The sequence below is a fragment of the Bos taurus genome, chromosome 4 (genome assembly GCF_002263795.3).
Source record: "Bos taurus isolate L1 Dominette 01449 registration number 42190680 breed Hereford chromosome 4, ARS-UCD2.0, whole genome shotgun sequence".
NCBI classification, from domain to species: domain Eukaryota; kingdom Metazoa; phylum Chordata; class Mammalia; order Artiodactyla; family Bovidae; genus Bos; species Bos taurus.
The window spans coordinates 95,145,296-95,160,692 of record NC_037331.1 but is presented as its reverse complement, the minus strand read 5'-3'; the positions used below and the strand labels follow the sequence as shown (position 1 = coordinate 95,160,692).

The window sequence follows — 15,397 nt, the reverse complement described above, 5'->3', positions numbered from 1 at the left end:
TTGATGCTGCTGCTGCTGAGTCGCTTCACTCATGTCCAACTCTGTGTGATCCCATAGACGGCAGCCCACCAGGCTCCGCTGGCCATGGGATTCTCTAGGCAAGAATATTGGAGTGGGATGCCATTTCCTTCTCTGGAAAGTTTGATGAGTAACATAATATTTTCATAGTCTCAAAATGTCTCCCCTCAAATTACTTAATCATGGAGCAGGAAATCTGGTGAGCACATCGGACAAACTGATGTACCGTGCCTGTCTCCTGACAGGACATATTTAGGAGGACCTGATGTTCACACGTGGCATCGCAGCTAGAAATGCTTAACCTATATCCAATCCTAGGGAAACATTAAACAGACCCAACAGAAGGATAGTCTACAAAACTGCCAAATATTCTTCAAAAACGCCATGGTCAAGAAAGACAGACAAGTCAAGGAACTAAAGGATACTAAAGAAACATGGCACTGAAACGCACTGCATTATCATGAACTGAGTCCGGGGTCAGGGACAGGACAGAGTTGGGGTAAAAGTAAGACACCTACAAAGAACATTAAGTAACTGAGTGGGTAGCCTTTCCCTTCTCCAGGGGATCTTCCCAACCCAAGGACTGAACCCAGGTTTCTTGCATTGCAGGTGGATTTTTTACCAGCTGAGCCACAAGGGAAGCCTAAGAATACAGGAGTGGGTAGCCTATCCCTTCTCCAGCGGATTGTCCCATCCCAGGAATCAAATCAGGGTCTCCTGCATTGCAGGCAGATTCTTTACCAACTGAGCTATCAGAGAAGCCCATAAAGGACATTAACTAAGGCACTACTGGGATAGCTTCCTATGTGAAAAGGGAATGGGGGTTAAAACAGCACTTCAGGGGTCTTCAGGGACTCTATAAAGTCAAAGTCATTTTTATAACAATTGTTGTTATTGTTCAGTCACTAAAGTCATGTCTGACTATTTGTGACCCCACAAACTGCAGCATGCCAGGCTTCCCTGTCCTTTACTATCTCCTGGAGTTTGCTCAAGCTCATGTCCATTGAGTCAGTGATGCTATCTAACCATCTCATCCTCTGTTGCCCTCTTCTCCTCTTGCCCTCAATTTTTCCCAGCATCAGGGTCTTTTCCAGTGAGTCAGCTCTTCATATCAGGTGGCCAAAACATTGGAGCTTCAGCTTCAGCATCAGTACCTTCCAATGAATATTCAGGGTTGACTTCCTTTAGGAATGACTGACTGGTTTGATCTCCTCGCAGTCCAAGGGACTCTCAAGAGTCTTCTCCAGCACCACAATTTGAAAGCATCAATTCTTTGGCACTCCGTCTTCTTTATGGTTCAACTCTCACATCCATATGTGACTACTGGAAAAACCATAGCTTTGACTATACAGACGTTTATTGGCAAAGTGATGTCTTTGCTTTTTAATATGCTAAGTCTGTCATAGCTTTTCTTCTAGGGGCAAGCAAGTGTCTTTAAATTTCGTGGCTGTAGTCACCGTCCACAGTGATTTTGGACCCCAGTAAAATAAAATCTGTCACTGTTCATAACAATACTATTTTCACTCTTACTCACTTATAAGTGTATGTGATATCTTCCAGAAGCTACATGACCTGTGATATAAGCAGCAGATATAAATCTACCTGCCTTCTATTCAGTCACAATTAAAGAGACTTAGAAAACTATAAGACCGTGCTACTTGACATATGATGGCTGTCTTAAGGAAAAGCATCTATGCAGTTGTTTTAGTTGCATGCTGATCTAGCTGCTTTTTCCACAAAACATGGTATTTACTCAAAAGAAAACTAACAATCCAGGTACAGGTATTCAGAGATTTTCTGAAAAGTAAATGAAGTATTTTACTTTAAAGGAAAACAACTGATAAAATCTGTTGCCAGTAATAAAATGTACATTTTAAAGCAAATTTAGAATTTTAGAAAACTTCTACCTGCCACTGTGATTGTGACACCTTCTCAACACATAAAGACTTTGCTAATGTGACTGAAGTGATATTAACAAATTTGGTTTGGTATAATAAAATATGTCAACATCTGAAGACCTGACTAACTCACAGAACCAATATTTTTCAGGTGACCATCACACAAGTAAAAAAACAAGCACAGGAAAAAAGATATATTCAAAGAGCAACACAGATCAGTGGATTTTACTGTAACAGAATACAAACCATTAGCTGATGAGGTCTCAGAGTCTATAGTGCAATTACTTTTAAGAAGCAAACAACAATTTGTCAATATGGAGTATAAGATCAAAAAAGAATATGTGCTATTACATAAAAAGGCTACACTTAAAATACTATTAAAATACTACTACTAATAATATTAATAGTCTTTCCAAGAATATATAAATGTGAGGTCCAATTTTCTTCATATATTTTACGTAAAACAGTCTGTTATAAAAGATGACATGCACAAGAGCATATGAGAATCTAGCTGTCTTCCACTAAGATAGATATTAAAGATATTTATAAAAATGCAAAATTAAAAATATAATTTGTTTTGAACCAATAAAAACTTACATGCATATATACATGAACATTTAAAATAATTATTCTAAAAGCTGAGCCATTCTACTATCTTTCAATCTACTATGTGTTATTGATAGGGTACTTAATCTAAATAAATTAAATTACTTTTGTGTGTGTGTGTGATTCAATATTTTCATAGATTCTACTCCATTTAAAGTTATTACAAATTAACGGTTCTATTTCCCTATGCTGCACAATATATCCTTGTTGCTTAATTATTTTACACACAGTAATTCTGCTTTTTAATTGTATATTATACTTTTTAAAAAATATGCACTGAGGTATCATTAAATAATAAAACTTGTACTTACTGTACTAATTTTGTAGAAAACAAAATTAGATATATGAACCTCTTCAATTTTGGAAGGAATGAGCATTTTGCTAGAGCCATATATCCTCATTCACTTCACTAATGAAACAAAGGTTTTTAGGTATTTAAATGAAGTGATAATAAACTATAATAAATCTTAATTCCAATACTGGATAATCAATTTACCTCTACTGACTTGAAAATAACAGAAAAGTGTTCTCAGCAAAATAATCTACTATTAATTGCATTCTAAATATTACTTAGAATATTACATTAATATTACTTTTGAGGACCCCTATAATTCCCCTCTCCTGCCAAAGCAGCCACTCTCCTGAATTTTGTATTTATCATTTCTTTGCTTTTCTCCAGCATTAGCTTTTTATCTAACTTATCTGAACTATTTACTCACTACAGAGTAACCATCCATGCCGTAAGAAATTCAGAGTTTTCACTGGGAAACAGAAATATAAACTAATCATTGTAGTAACCCACTCAAGAAATTTAAGGGGTTAAGTGGTCACACCAAACGAAGCTTCCAATTCTGGTTGGGGAAGTCAAGAAAGGCTTCACAGAGGAACTGAAGTGTGAACTGTGTTTTAAAGGGTAAGTAGGCACACACTCGGAGAAGGCGATGGCACCCCACTCCAGTTACTCTTGTCTGGAAAATCCCATGGACGGAGGAGCCTGGCAGGCTGCAGTCCATGGGGTCTCGAAGAGTCAGGCACAACTAGGCGACTTCACTTTCACTTTTCACTTTCATGCACTGGAGAAGGAAAGGGCAACCCACTCCAGTGTTCTTGCCTGGAGAATCCCAGGGACAGAGGAGCCTAGTGGGCTGCCGTCTATGGGGTCGCACAAAGTTGGACACGACTGAAGCGACTTAGCAGCAGCAGCAGGCATACACTAGGTAAAAGCTGAGTACATGGTTGGAGCAGCCTCTGTTAATTCCAAACAGGGAAAGAACAAATTGCATACCAAAGAATACAGGTGAGAATGTTGAATAATTCTAGCAACTACAAGTATGGCTAGCACAGTCAAATAATGAGGCTAGAAAAGTAGATGGGGACCAAATCATGATGAGAAATTTGAAGTTTTCACACTAAGCAAATAGAACTAAGGTAGATAAACTTCTTTATTATTGTTGTAGCTGTTATTACTCATACTTCCCTGATCCATGTCCCTGGGTAGTGCCGCCCATCGGCCATAACTGTGGATTTGATCACATGACTTCTTTTGGGAAAATGGGACAATAACAAATTTACTGACGCACATATGTCTACATCATCCCCCTGCAGCCTTGCCCCTACATGAGAATAAGACTCATGCTAGCCAACAAGAAGATGAGTGGCTATGCAGAACACACTCAAATAGTCCCAGAAGCTAGTCTAGACTAGAGACAGTCAGCTGACTCTCAACACATGAGTGAGCCCAGTCAACCTACAGACTGGTGAACAAAATACTTATTATTATATGCCACTAAAGTTTTGTGGGTACTTGTAATATATGGAATATATTGTGATATATAGAATGCAGTAGATAACTGAAACAGACTGAGATTAATTATAGGGCTTAAGCAGAGATGCTATGTGGCCCAAAGAAAAAAATTTTTTAAAGACTATGTTAATGAATGAAGACTAGGTTTGGAATCAACAATGGAGGCAAAAAAAGTTTAAGAAAGAAACCACAAAGCTGAAAGGAATAGAGAGGAAAAAATGTCTGAAACTCAGTATTGGGTGCTAGAACTGGTGGAACTTAGGCATTAATTCGACACAATTCAGTGAAGAGAAAGGATTTCAGGATGAATTGTAAACTTCTTGCAAAAACAATTCAGACACAATCAACCTAGATTTAAAATAGTTTAAGAGCAATAAGAAAGGTATTCTTTTAAGATCTGCCTTTGTATTTTTGAGGAGAGAAATAATCATTTCAGAAAATGGTACTTAATACTGAAAAGGCAAAGGCCGTTTTTACAGGGATAATAATAATTTTAAGACCTCTTTAGAAAGATTAAAAAATACTCAAATGATTAACAAAGGAACACACCAAGTAAGCAAGAATCCAGTTTCCTAAGATGAAAAACATAGCACCAGAGTTTTAAAAAAATGGCCTTCCTAGATTAAAACTGGTGGCTTTGAATTAAGTCTTTTCTTCTTCTTTTCATTTGCTGTTACAATTGTTTTTAGTTTATTTTTCACCTTGTAATCTAAAACTGCTTGGATGGAAAAGTACAATAAAAAATTCTACAAAGATATTAAAAAAAAACATGAATATGTGCCTTCTAGCAGTGTATAATTAATTATACACTTATTTAATTCAAAATCATAAATTCAAGACATTCTATTCACTATGGAAGTTTTATGTGTATATGCATCAATAGACTCACTCATGAATACATATAAACAATTTTAGTTAAAAATAAAATATCTACCATTTGTGGAAACTGATAATATAGTCAAATATGGAGGGGCCAAAGTAGCAAGATAGTGAGGAATCAAAAGCACGTATTTCCAGAGGAAACAAAAATAAATGTACAAAATAAGAGTAGAGGTGACACAAACATGAGAAAAAAGATGGTTTATACAGTTACATTTTAACTAAAATGGTTAAAATCTAAGTTATATTAGATACCCATTTCTATTTATCTCTATAATATAGACTTGTTCATGTAACTGTAGTTCAAGAACCTGCTATAGAAGCTGGAATGCAAGAATACGTAAGCCAAACTTGTCACCACAAATTCTTCTGCTACCACTGCTGACATACATTAGAAAAGAACACAAATCACTCAGAAAGAGAAGTGTATCCCCACACCCCTATCGTAATAAAGATGGGTGAGAACTCAAGTCTGAAAACTTGCCTCTTTCTCAGTGTCTCTAGAGATACAAGTCCACTGGTTCTCTTTCACACTGTACGCCCAGAAGTCAGCAAGATCTTGCGTTCCATCCCAGCCACCAAACAAATAAACAGTCTCTGTGAAAATTAGAAAAATATGTTTAAAAAAATAAACTTAAGAACAGAATTTAAGCAAAGGCACCCACTTTAGCCATTGCTTCTAAGATCATTTAAGAAGATTCCTCTAAGTAACCTTAAAAATGAAATTTTTAAACTGGTAACATTCCAAAATAAATACTAGTATTTCCTAAACATAAGCATATGGAAAGGCTGCTGCAGAACCAGTGTTTTGATAGATTTATAAATATGAAGGTAACTAAGAGGCATCCCCTAAGATTCTGATTCCAAAGGTCCTTTGTGAGTAAAAAGAGGCAGTACTTTGACAGTATCCAAGGGGAATCTTGATGAGCAGCCAGTTTAGGATCTTCTGTGTTAGGCCATGAAAAGTTTACATTTTACCAGCTTCTCAACAATGCAGCTTCAGAGTCTTTAAAAAAAAAAATTCCAGAGGAATATACAGTGCGTAAAAAAAATTCGCAGTAAAACTGTTTTCTACTACAATATCAAAAATAATAGTTAAAACTAGCTGAGTTGAAGTTAGATATCTTAAGAATAAAGTGATGCATAGCCTTGATATTCCCATGGAAACTGGGGGAAATTACTGTCAATATATTGTGGTAGATTTAACTCCTCAGAAATCAACTTTTAAGTCATTCCAGGTATCCTGAAAATTTGATTTTTTCTAACTCTGAAATGTCTATTATATCTATGGACTTTATCATGTGACAAAACATTTCTTGCTCAGAGACTAGTGAAAATTTTTATATACAACACTGTGAATCATCCACTTTCTTTATAAAATAATAGTACCTTTCTTTTCTTCAAATATTTATCTCCTTTGTAAATATCTTATGTCTATCGGTTATACATACCTACCACTTTTTTAAGTTAAATACTATATTACAGGAAACTATAAAGCCATCTACTCTCTAACTGACATGACCCAAGCCTATATATATGGAGACTGTCACCTACCTTACATCCTACCATGAAGGGGTAAAATGCAGAGTGCATATGGAAATACTGTAACACTACTTAAGAAAATTCCTGCCATTCATAGAGATATCTTATAAGAGATTTTTGTCATGTTTTCAAGTAATTTCAAACTCTAAGTGAATCTTCTAAGTCAAAGAACCTAGAGGAAATCTTAAAGCTGCTGGATAAGAACAAACCACTGGAACCGTTCTAATCTAACTTAGTAATCATGTATAGGTCACTTCACTTGCCTGGGTCTTGGTTTTTTCATTTATGGAACTCTTAGTGTGGTGATACAGATTTTCAGGTATAAGTTACACGAAAACATTCTGAAGACTGTTGTCAAGCATGAACAGCATTTCTACCTTTAAAACATGCATACACACACAAAATACTTTGTAGTTACTAAGCACCACAAATGCAATAAAAATAGTATCACTGTATCTGTTTCCATGTCTAACTTAAGTACCTAGAACACTTTCGGTTCTGTACAAATGTGAAACAGTGGAATGGTGCCAGCTCTCAGAAACACAAAACAATCCATTCTCATTAGTTAAGTAACATTCTATTTCCCAAATGAAACACAGTAATGCCCAGATACTGAAAATTTTACAGGAAAAAATTTAAGAGTTTTCATCTGACCTAAAAATTATTTGCCAAACCCCATTAGATTCTAAAGCCTGGAGAAGGAGAGGGTATACAACTAAAATAGCAATAGCAATTGACCTTTTGTTTTAATGGTGTTTCTGGGCAACCTCTGGATAAGGTTACCCTGGTTCATTAACTTTAATAACCTTTCCTCTTGGGCTCTGGGTTCTCAATGTTCTTTCTGAAAAGCAAGTTTCTTTGTACGCATAAATTCTCACAGCAGAGAAAACCCACATTTCCACAACAGCCTCATTGATAGCTGAGCAAAATAAAATCTGGCACAGAGCAAAGCATCCCAAGGGAATTAATCCAAGATGTCATTCTTGTTTGTGAATGCTTTGTGGTCCCAGTTAAAAGTTTAATAGTAAAATTGAATGAATCAAGATAGAAACAGGACCTTCTGACATACCTGAATGAAATGCATAACACAATTTTAATTAAATCATCTAATCATTTAAGTTAAATCACTCGGAGATAAAAATATCTAGAAATGAACACCAGCAAAAATATTATTTAACACATAAAGAATAAAAAAACTTTTAAAGATTATAGAAATAACCAGATAGAACTGTAGTGAGAAGAAAGCAAAAAAAAGGAAATGTTATTATTTGCAACATGGCAGTAGCTTGGTTTACTGATGTCTACTCTCATGTTTATAGGTTACATAACAATTCACGTGCAGCTCAATATCAGGAAAACAAACAACCCAATTAAAAAAATGGGTGGAAGACCTAAGCAGACCTTTGTCTCAAATGAAGACATACAGATGGCCAATAAACACATGAAAAGATGCTCAACATTGCTCATTATTAGAGAAATGCAAATCAAAACTACAATGAGGTATCACTTTATACCAGTCAGAATGTCCATTACCAAAAATATCTACATACAATAAGTGATGGAGAGAATGTGGAGAAAAGGGAATCCTTTTGAACTGATGGTGGGAACATAAATTGATACAGCTACTATGGAGAACAGTGTGGACATTTCTTAAGAAACTACGAATAAAACTACTCTATGATCCAGCAATCCCATTACTGGATATATACCCTGAGAAAACCGTAACTCAAAAGACACATGTACCCCAAAGTTCTCTGAAGCACTATTTACAACTGTCAGGACATGGAAGCAACCTAGATGTCCATCGACAGATGAATGGATAAGGAAATTGTGGTACATATATACAATGGAATATTACTCAGCCATAAAAAGGAAAGAAACTGGGTCATTTGCAGTGATGTGGATGAATCTAGAGACTGTCATAAGTCAGAAAGAGAAAAACGAATATCGTATATTAATGCACATATATGGAATCTAGAAAAATGTAACTGATGAACCTATCTGCAGGGCAGGATAGAGACGCAGATGTAGAGAATGGACTTGCAGACACAGTAAGAGAAGGAAAAGGTGGGACCAACTGAAAGAGTAGCACTAGAACATATACACCACCAAGTATAAAAGAGCCAGTGGGAAGCTGCTACATACAGCACAGGGAGCTCAGCTCAGGGCTCTGGGATGACTTAAAGGGGTAAGATGGAGGGATGATAGGGAGGCTCAAGAGGGAGGGAATGTTGTTGTTATTCAGTTGCTAAGTTGTGTCCAGCTCTTTGCAACCCCATGGACTGCAGTACACCAGCCTTCCCTGTCCTTCACTGTCTCCGGGACTTTGCTCTAACTCATGTCAGGGAAGGGATATATGTATACGTACAGCTGATTCACAATGCTGTACAGTAGAAACTAATACATTGTAAAGCAATTATCCTCCAATTTAAAAAGAAATTTTTAAATAATTCATATACATGCATAGGGTAGTAAATCCTCCTCAAGCAGCAGCCCTTTCTCTATTGTCTTTTCTTAAAGGAGCATAGGCTACAGAGACTATTTCTCCCAGACGCATGGGAATGTTCAGTCAATATTTTCTCAGTACTAACCTGAATTGGCAAGACGCTTTAGAGAAAAAAAAACAAACAAAGATGACATCGTCTCTACCCTCAAGGAGCTTACAATCTAGTGAAGAATATAAAATGTTGACGCTCCCATACTTTGGCCACCCATTAGGAAGAGCCGACTCAGTGGAAAAGACCCTGATGCTAGAAAAGATTAAAAGCAAAAGGAAAAGGAGGTGGTAGAGGATGAGACTGGAGAAGGCAATGGCACCCCACTCTAGTACTCTTGCCTGATAAATCCCATGGACGGAGGAGCCTGGTAGGCTGCAGTCCGTGGGGTCGCGAAGAGTTGGACACGACTGAGCGACTTCACTTTCACTTTCATGCATTGGAGAAGGAAATGGCAACCCACTCCAGTGTTCTTGCCTGGAGAATCCCAGGGACAGCGGAGCCTGGTGGGCTGCCGTCTGTGGGGTTGGCACAGAGTCGGACACGACTGAAGCGACTTAGCAGTAGTAGGGGATGAGATGGTTAGATTGCATCACCAACTCAAAGAACATGAATTTGAGCAAACTCCAGGAGATAGTGGAGGACAGAGGAGTAGTAGTCCATGGGGTCACAAAGAGTCATATGCAACTTAGCAACTTAACACCACCAACATAAAACAAGTACATAAATCACCACAATGCAACATAGACTAAGTGCCATAAGAAAGGTAAAAGATCACCATGAGAGTTCACAAAAGGAAAGGGACCCAGGAAGATTTCATGGTGACAAGTGGTATCTGACCTATGCATCAAAAGGTGGCTTTGTTGACAGAATGAAAGAAAGAGAAGAGGACTTTTTCAAGTAGGGTACAAAGTAAAATAAAGGTATAGAAACAGAAAAACCACACAAAAAGTGTTTTAAAAGACACAGAATCTAAAGCCAGGCAGACCTTGAATGATATCGCAGCTCTACCACCATGGCTGTGGAACCAACACCACATTCCTTAACCACTGGTTTCCTCAGCTCTAAAATTCTATTAGACAGAATACCTATCTCATAAAGCTATCACGAGAATTCAATAATGCACGTACCATGGTGAAAACTGTGTGATGAATAAACACACTGTTCATTTTAAAAGAACAAAAAAGGTAGTGGAATATAGTTAAGTTATAAAGACAGGCAGCAGACAGATCATGAAATGGGATAAACGGCAACATAAATGTTTTGAACTTGACTCCAGACAGTATGAACTTCCCGTGTAGGTCAGAGGTAAAGAATCCTCTGGTCAATGCAGGAGATGCGGGTTTTCGGGTTCAATTCCTGAGTCAAGAAAACTCCCTGGAGAAAGAAATGGCAACCCACTCCAGTACTGTTGCCTGAGAAATCCCATGGACAGAGGAGCCTGGTGGGCTACAGTCCATGGGGTCACAAAAGAGTAGAACACAACTGAGCGACTAAACAACAACTACACACAGTATAGATCCACAGAAGATCTTATGCAAAGATGTGACATGGTCAGATCTGAACCTGCAGCATATGGGCTTACTAAAAAGGATGAGCCAAGAAGCAGATTGGGAATAAAGTGATCAACAATAGCCAATGTTAAAGATATCAAGCCAATTTCATTCTCAGAGACTAAATGGATCAATCACCAATCAGTCATTACTTCAGCCACAAAAGTTAAAATGCAGCCATATTCTTTGGCACAGGTCTTTTTCGATATCAGTACTAGATAAACCCTACAACTACTCACTACCAAAAGTACTAACCTATACATCTCACATATACTACAAATAAGGTAGAAATGTTGTCACATCAGTGTCTTCACACCATTTTGCACAAAGAAGCAAGCTTTTTATTTTACAAGCCCAACTTCAGTATCTATCCTCCTCTGATTCTTAGACTATGCTAATTGCATAATCCTCCACAAGATGGCACACTACTATTCGTAATTAAATCAATTTTTCCACTTTGAAATAGTACAGAATGCATATACTAAGGACTGACATACCATGGGCCCAATTTCAGATAAAAATCTAATGTCATGCAGCTGTATTTAAAATGGATAACCAACAAGGACCTACTGTATAGCACAGGAACTTTGCTCAATGCTATGTGACAGGCTGGATGGGAGAGGAGTTTGGGGAGAATGGATACATGTATATGTACAGCTGAGTTCCTTCAGCCTTCACCTGAAACTATCATAACACTGTTTGTTAATTGGCTATACCCCAAAACAAAATTTAAAAAAATTTTTTTTTAATTCAAGTCTCAAAAAGAAGAGGGAAGAGGAGGGTTAGTAGCCTTGTAAAAGAGGTTAGCTTAATTTCTAGTGTAATACAATAGAAAAACAAGTGAAATTTTTTAAAAAGCTTTTAAGAAACACAAACTTATATCCAAGGTTAAATGAACTCTGTCAGGACATTTAGTTTATGAGTTTAATCCCTCTGAAAATGTAGCCAAGACCTTAGATTGACATGAGAATTTTTGAAGGGAGGAATAAATTAGAAGGGAAAAAGATACTTTATGTGCTCTTTAACCTTACTTTCTTTAGCCATTCTCTTGAACGCTCAAGACCCAGCAGATTATCAACTGGATTCATCTGTCTCTCTTTAAAAAGAGCTATATTTCTTACGCAAAGCTATGATTACAAAACTACAGACTGATCTTTTGGGTTATTTCAACATATTGCAATTTCCATGCTAAAAGGTTGTATTTTCTGCCTATGACAATATACTTTATACTAGGGCTGTATTTTAGAATTCCTTTCTGATAACCATATGAAAGAAACAGATTTGTGTCACATGTAGTTATAGAAATATACCATCACATGTAGTTATAGAAATACAGCCATATGAATGTATTTGTATTTAAAAACTAAAGCCCATGTTTACCTACTTTCTTCAATGGTTTCTTTAAAGAACATCAAGGAAAATCATTATGTAGAATTTAAAAAAAAAAAAAAAGAAGAACTTTACATATACAGTATATAGAACAGTCAGGTTCAGATTTCCATAGAAGGCTCTTTCCAGCAACTTCTTTAACTCTTTAAAAGATATCAAATACTGGGGTTTTGCCTAAATCTTATCACCTATTCTGCTTAAGTCAGAAAAAGGCTGGTAATGTACGTTCTTAAAATTCAATGAGAGTTGAACAAAGAATTGCCTGGTGCAATGAAGTTTTCATCTGGACAGACTTCCACTCTGAAGCAAAACAGACATGTCTTTTCTGTCTTTCTATTCGCCTTATTTTATTCAGACTTGAAACACAACTCAGAGTTGAAGAATGTAAGTGGAAAACTGCCAGGTGTAGGAATTATGATCAATAAAATTGACATGCTCTTCCAAGTAGGACAAAATACAACATTCCTTCTCTAGTAATAACAACAGAATTCACTTAGAAGAAAACTTTGAAAATTAGAGTAAAATTTGTGCCTCCATGTACTTTTAAATTCTTAGAGCTGTAGCAAAATTGAAAAAAAAAAAAAAAAAGATCTACAGACTGAAAAAGGAAAAGAAAATTTAAGGACTATTACATTTTTAATATTTAAGAAAACAAGATACATGAAACACGGGGAATCAATAATTGCTCCGAAATACAAGTCACTTCAAAGAAGCTGAAATAAGCTCTATGAAGTTTTAGTCTAGTTAAATACCTGGCACACTGCAATCACTCAATAAATGTTAGCAATTATTAAGAAAGCTGTTGTTCCTTACTCTTTATATCTGCAATAGCTTTTAATAAGAATGTAAAGGAATTAACTATCCTTTTCAATTTCACTTTATGGTATTTTATAAGTGAAGTTATATACTTTATTACTATTTATATATTTAATACTTGCTAAGGTCTCAGGATTTAGCTCACATCTACTGTGTTTTCTCTTTTCTGCTATTATACTGGAGATTTTCATTGTATCTTCAGCATAAGAATCTAAGAATCACCAAGGTAACAGCAACATAAACACAGGCTTTGGAGCCAGACAGTCCTACAGACCTAGGTTCAAATCCCAGCTCCACAGCTCTGGACACAACATCACCTATTCTGTATAATGAGGATTATCTACCTTTCCAGTAGTAAATAAAATAAATGAACATATTAAAGTTCTAATCCCAACCTCTACATATTGTAGGTATTCAATAAATATTACTCCTCAGGTTTGAAGAAAACGTTTTAGTCTAGTGAAAATGTTCTTAACTCTTTGATGATCTGAATTCATGGATTCTCTTTCAGAAAAATGAATATGCAAACCAAATATTACACATAATTTCAACAGATTAAGAGCCCTGTTCAGGAAATCTTCGAAATGCGTATTTAAAATAAGGACTGGACTTCTCTATACTTCATTACGTAGGCACCAACTTTATAAAGACAGAACTTCTGGTTTCTTCAAATTCTACTTGAGGAAAGTCACAACCTACCTAATTCTTACGAGAAAGTTCTTAAAATGATTTTCAGTATTTTTTTCTAAAAATATGAAAGTATACTTATAGTTTCCCTTACTTTCTAAAACATTAGTAAGGGTAATATATACAAAAGATGAAACAAATATACTGAAATAATACTGGTTAGAATGTGGAATTACGGGTGAGATATTTTTTTTCCCTTCAAAACTGCTTGCTTTAAATTGCTTTTCAAAAATTTTTAATCTGCTTAAAAATATTTCCACTGTGAGATTACATCAAAAAAAAAAAGACCTCTAAATTTACATCAAATTCTCTCAGAAGAACTAATAAGTATGTATTTGTATGTTAATGTTGCATATAAATAGTATGTATTTATATTATAAATTATTTCATTTAACTCCCACAAATCAATTATTCCTATTTTAATCATCATCATAACTCCTTCAAGATCAAACAAAAAGTCAGTGGGAAAAAAAAAATCAGGATTGAAATCCAGATATGTTTAACAAATACACATACACACTTCCCTCCCACAAACTCAACCTCCAACCACTATATCTGATTGTTATATCAATAAGATTGTACTAGAAAAGGTTCTTTCTAAGACTTAACAATAAATGCATCTTAGAAGATGATTAAAATCAACCTAATGGTAGCAGTTATAAGAATACATAATGAAATAAAGTATATGAAACCACCTTGGTAAATTATGCTTTTAATTTTCTAATAGAAATAGAAGAATTTGTAGAGAAAAAAATCCCAAAGATATCCCAGATTCTCTTACACTCAAATTAAATCCAGAAAGCACCAAATGTTACCCTAAAAAAACACAAAGTCTATAAAACATTTTATTTTTCTACCTAGATCCCAAGGTAGTAAACTACAGCTGTAAGATAATATAGTCTATATACAGAACAATCATCAGAAATTTTAAATATATTAGAATAAAATCAATAACGTAAATTCACCTCAAAAATATTAGCATATTAAACAAACGGCATCATGACATGATCTGCTCACCAAGGTTTAAAGCAATGTAAGAATGTAGTTTCTAAATAAATATCTTTCTTTCCATTCAAAGGAAAATGGATTTCAAAATTTTGATTAAATTCAACAAATATTTAGTACATACTCCATACCAGGCTCTGGGGCCACAAAAATAAATAATGCAAGATTCCTCTCTCTCCCCTCCTCGGCCACAATAAGACTACTGGGGATGGGAGATAGAAAGGAGAGAGCAATGGGACACATAACATCTACCCAAGCAATTCTAAAACAATATGGAAATCACTATAGTAAAAATAATAGGATGAACAAAGTTCTATGCAAACACAAAAAAGGAAATGATTATTCAGCCTGGACCTGTCTTCTGAAACACAAAATAATATATCTAACCACTTATCAGAAATATCTACTAGGATTTGTAGATGACACCACCCTTATGGCAGAAAGTGAAGAGGAACTAAAAAGCCTCTTGATGAAAGTGAAAGTGGAGAGTGAAAAAGTGGGCTTAAAGCTCAACATTCAGAAAACGAAGATCATGGCATCTGGTCCCATCACTTCATGGGAAATAGATGGGGAAACAGTGGAAACAGTGTCAGACTTTATTTTTGGGGGCTCCAAAATCACTGCAGATGGTGACTGCAGCCATGAAATTAAAAGACACTTACTCCTTGGAAGGAAAGTTATGACCAACCTAGATAGCATATTCAA

The 15,397-nt window shown here is 35.7% G+C and overlaps 1 protein-coding gene across 8 annotated transcripts in view; it reads right to left on the bottom strand.

Annotated features, from left to right (window-relative positions):
* Positions 1–15,397, bottom strand: part of MKLN1 (muskelin 1) — a 391,857-nt gene that overhangs the window by 81,241 nt on the left and 295,219 nt on the right. For all 8 annotated transcript variants that reach the window (XM_024990572.2, XM_024990571.2, XM_059885486.1 and 5 more), the window contains 1 exon segment: positions 5,690–5,802. In XM_024990572.2, the coding sequence (XP_024846340.1) occupies positions 5,690–5,802 (113 nt within the window).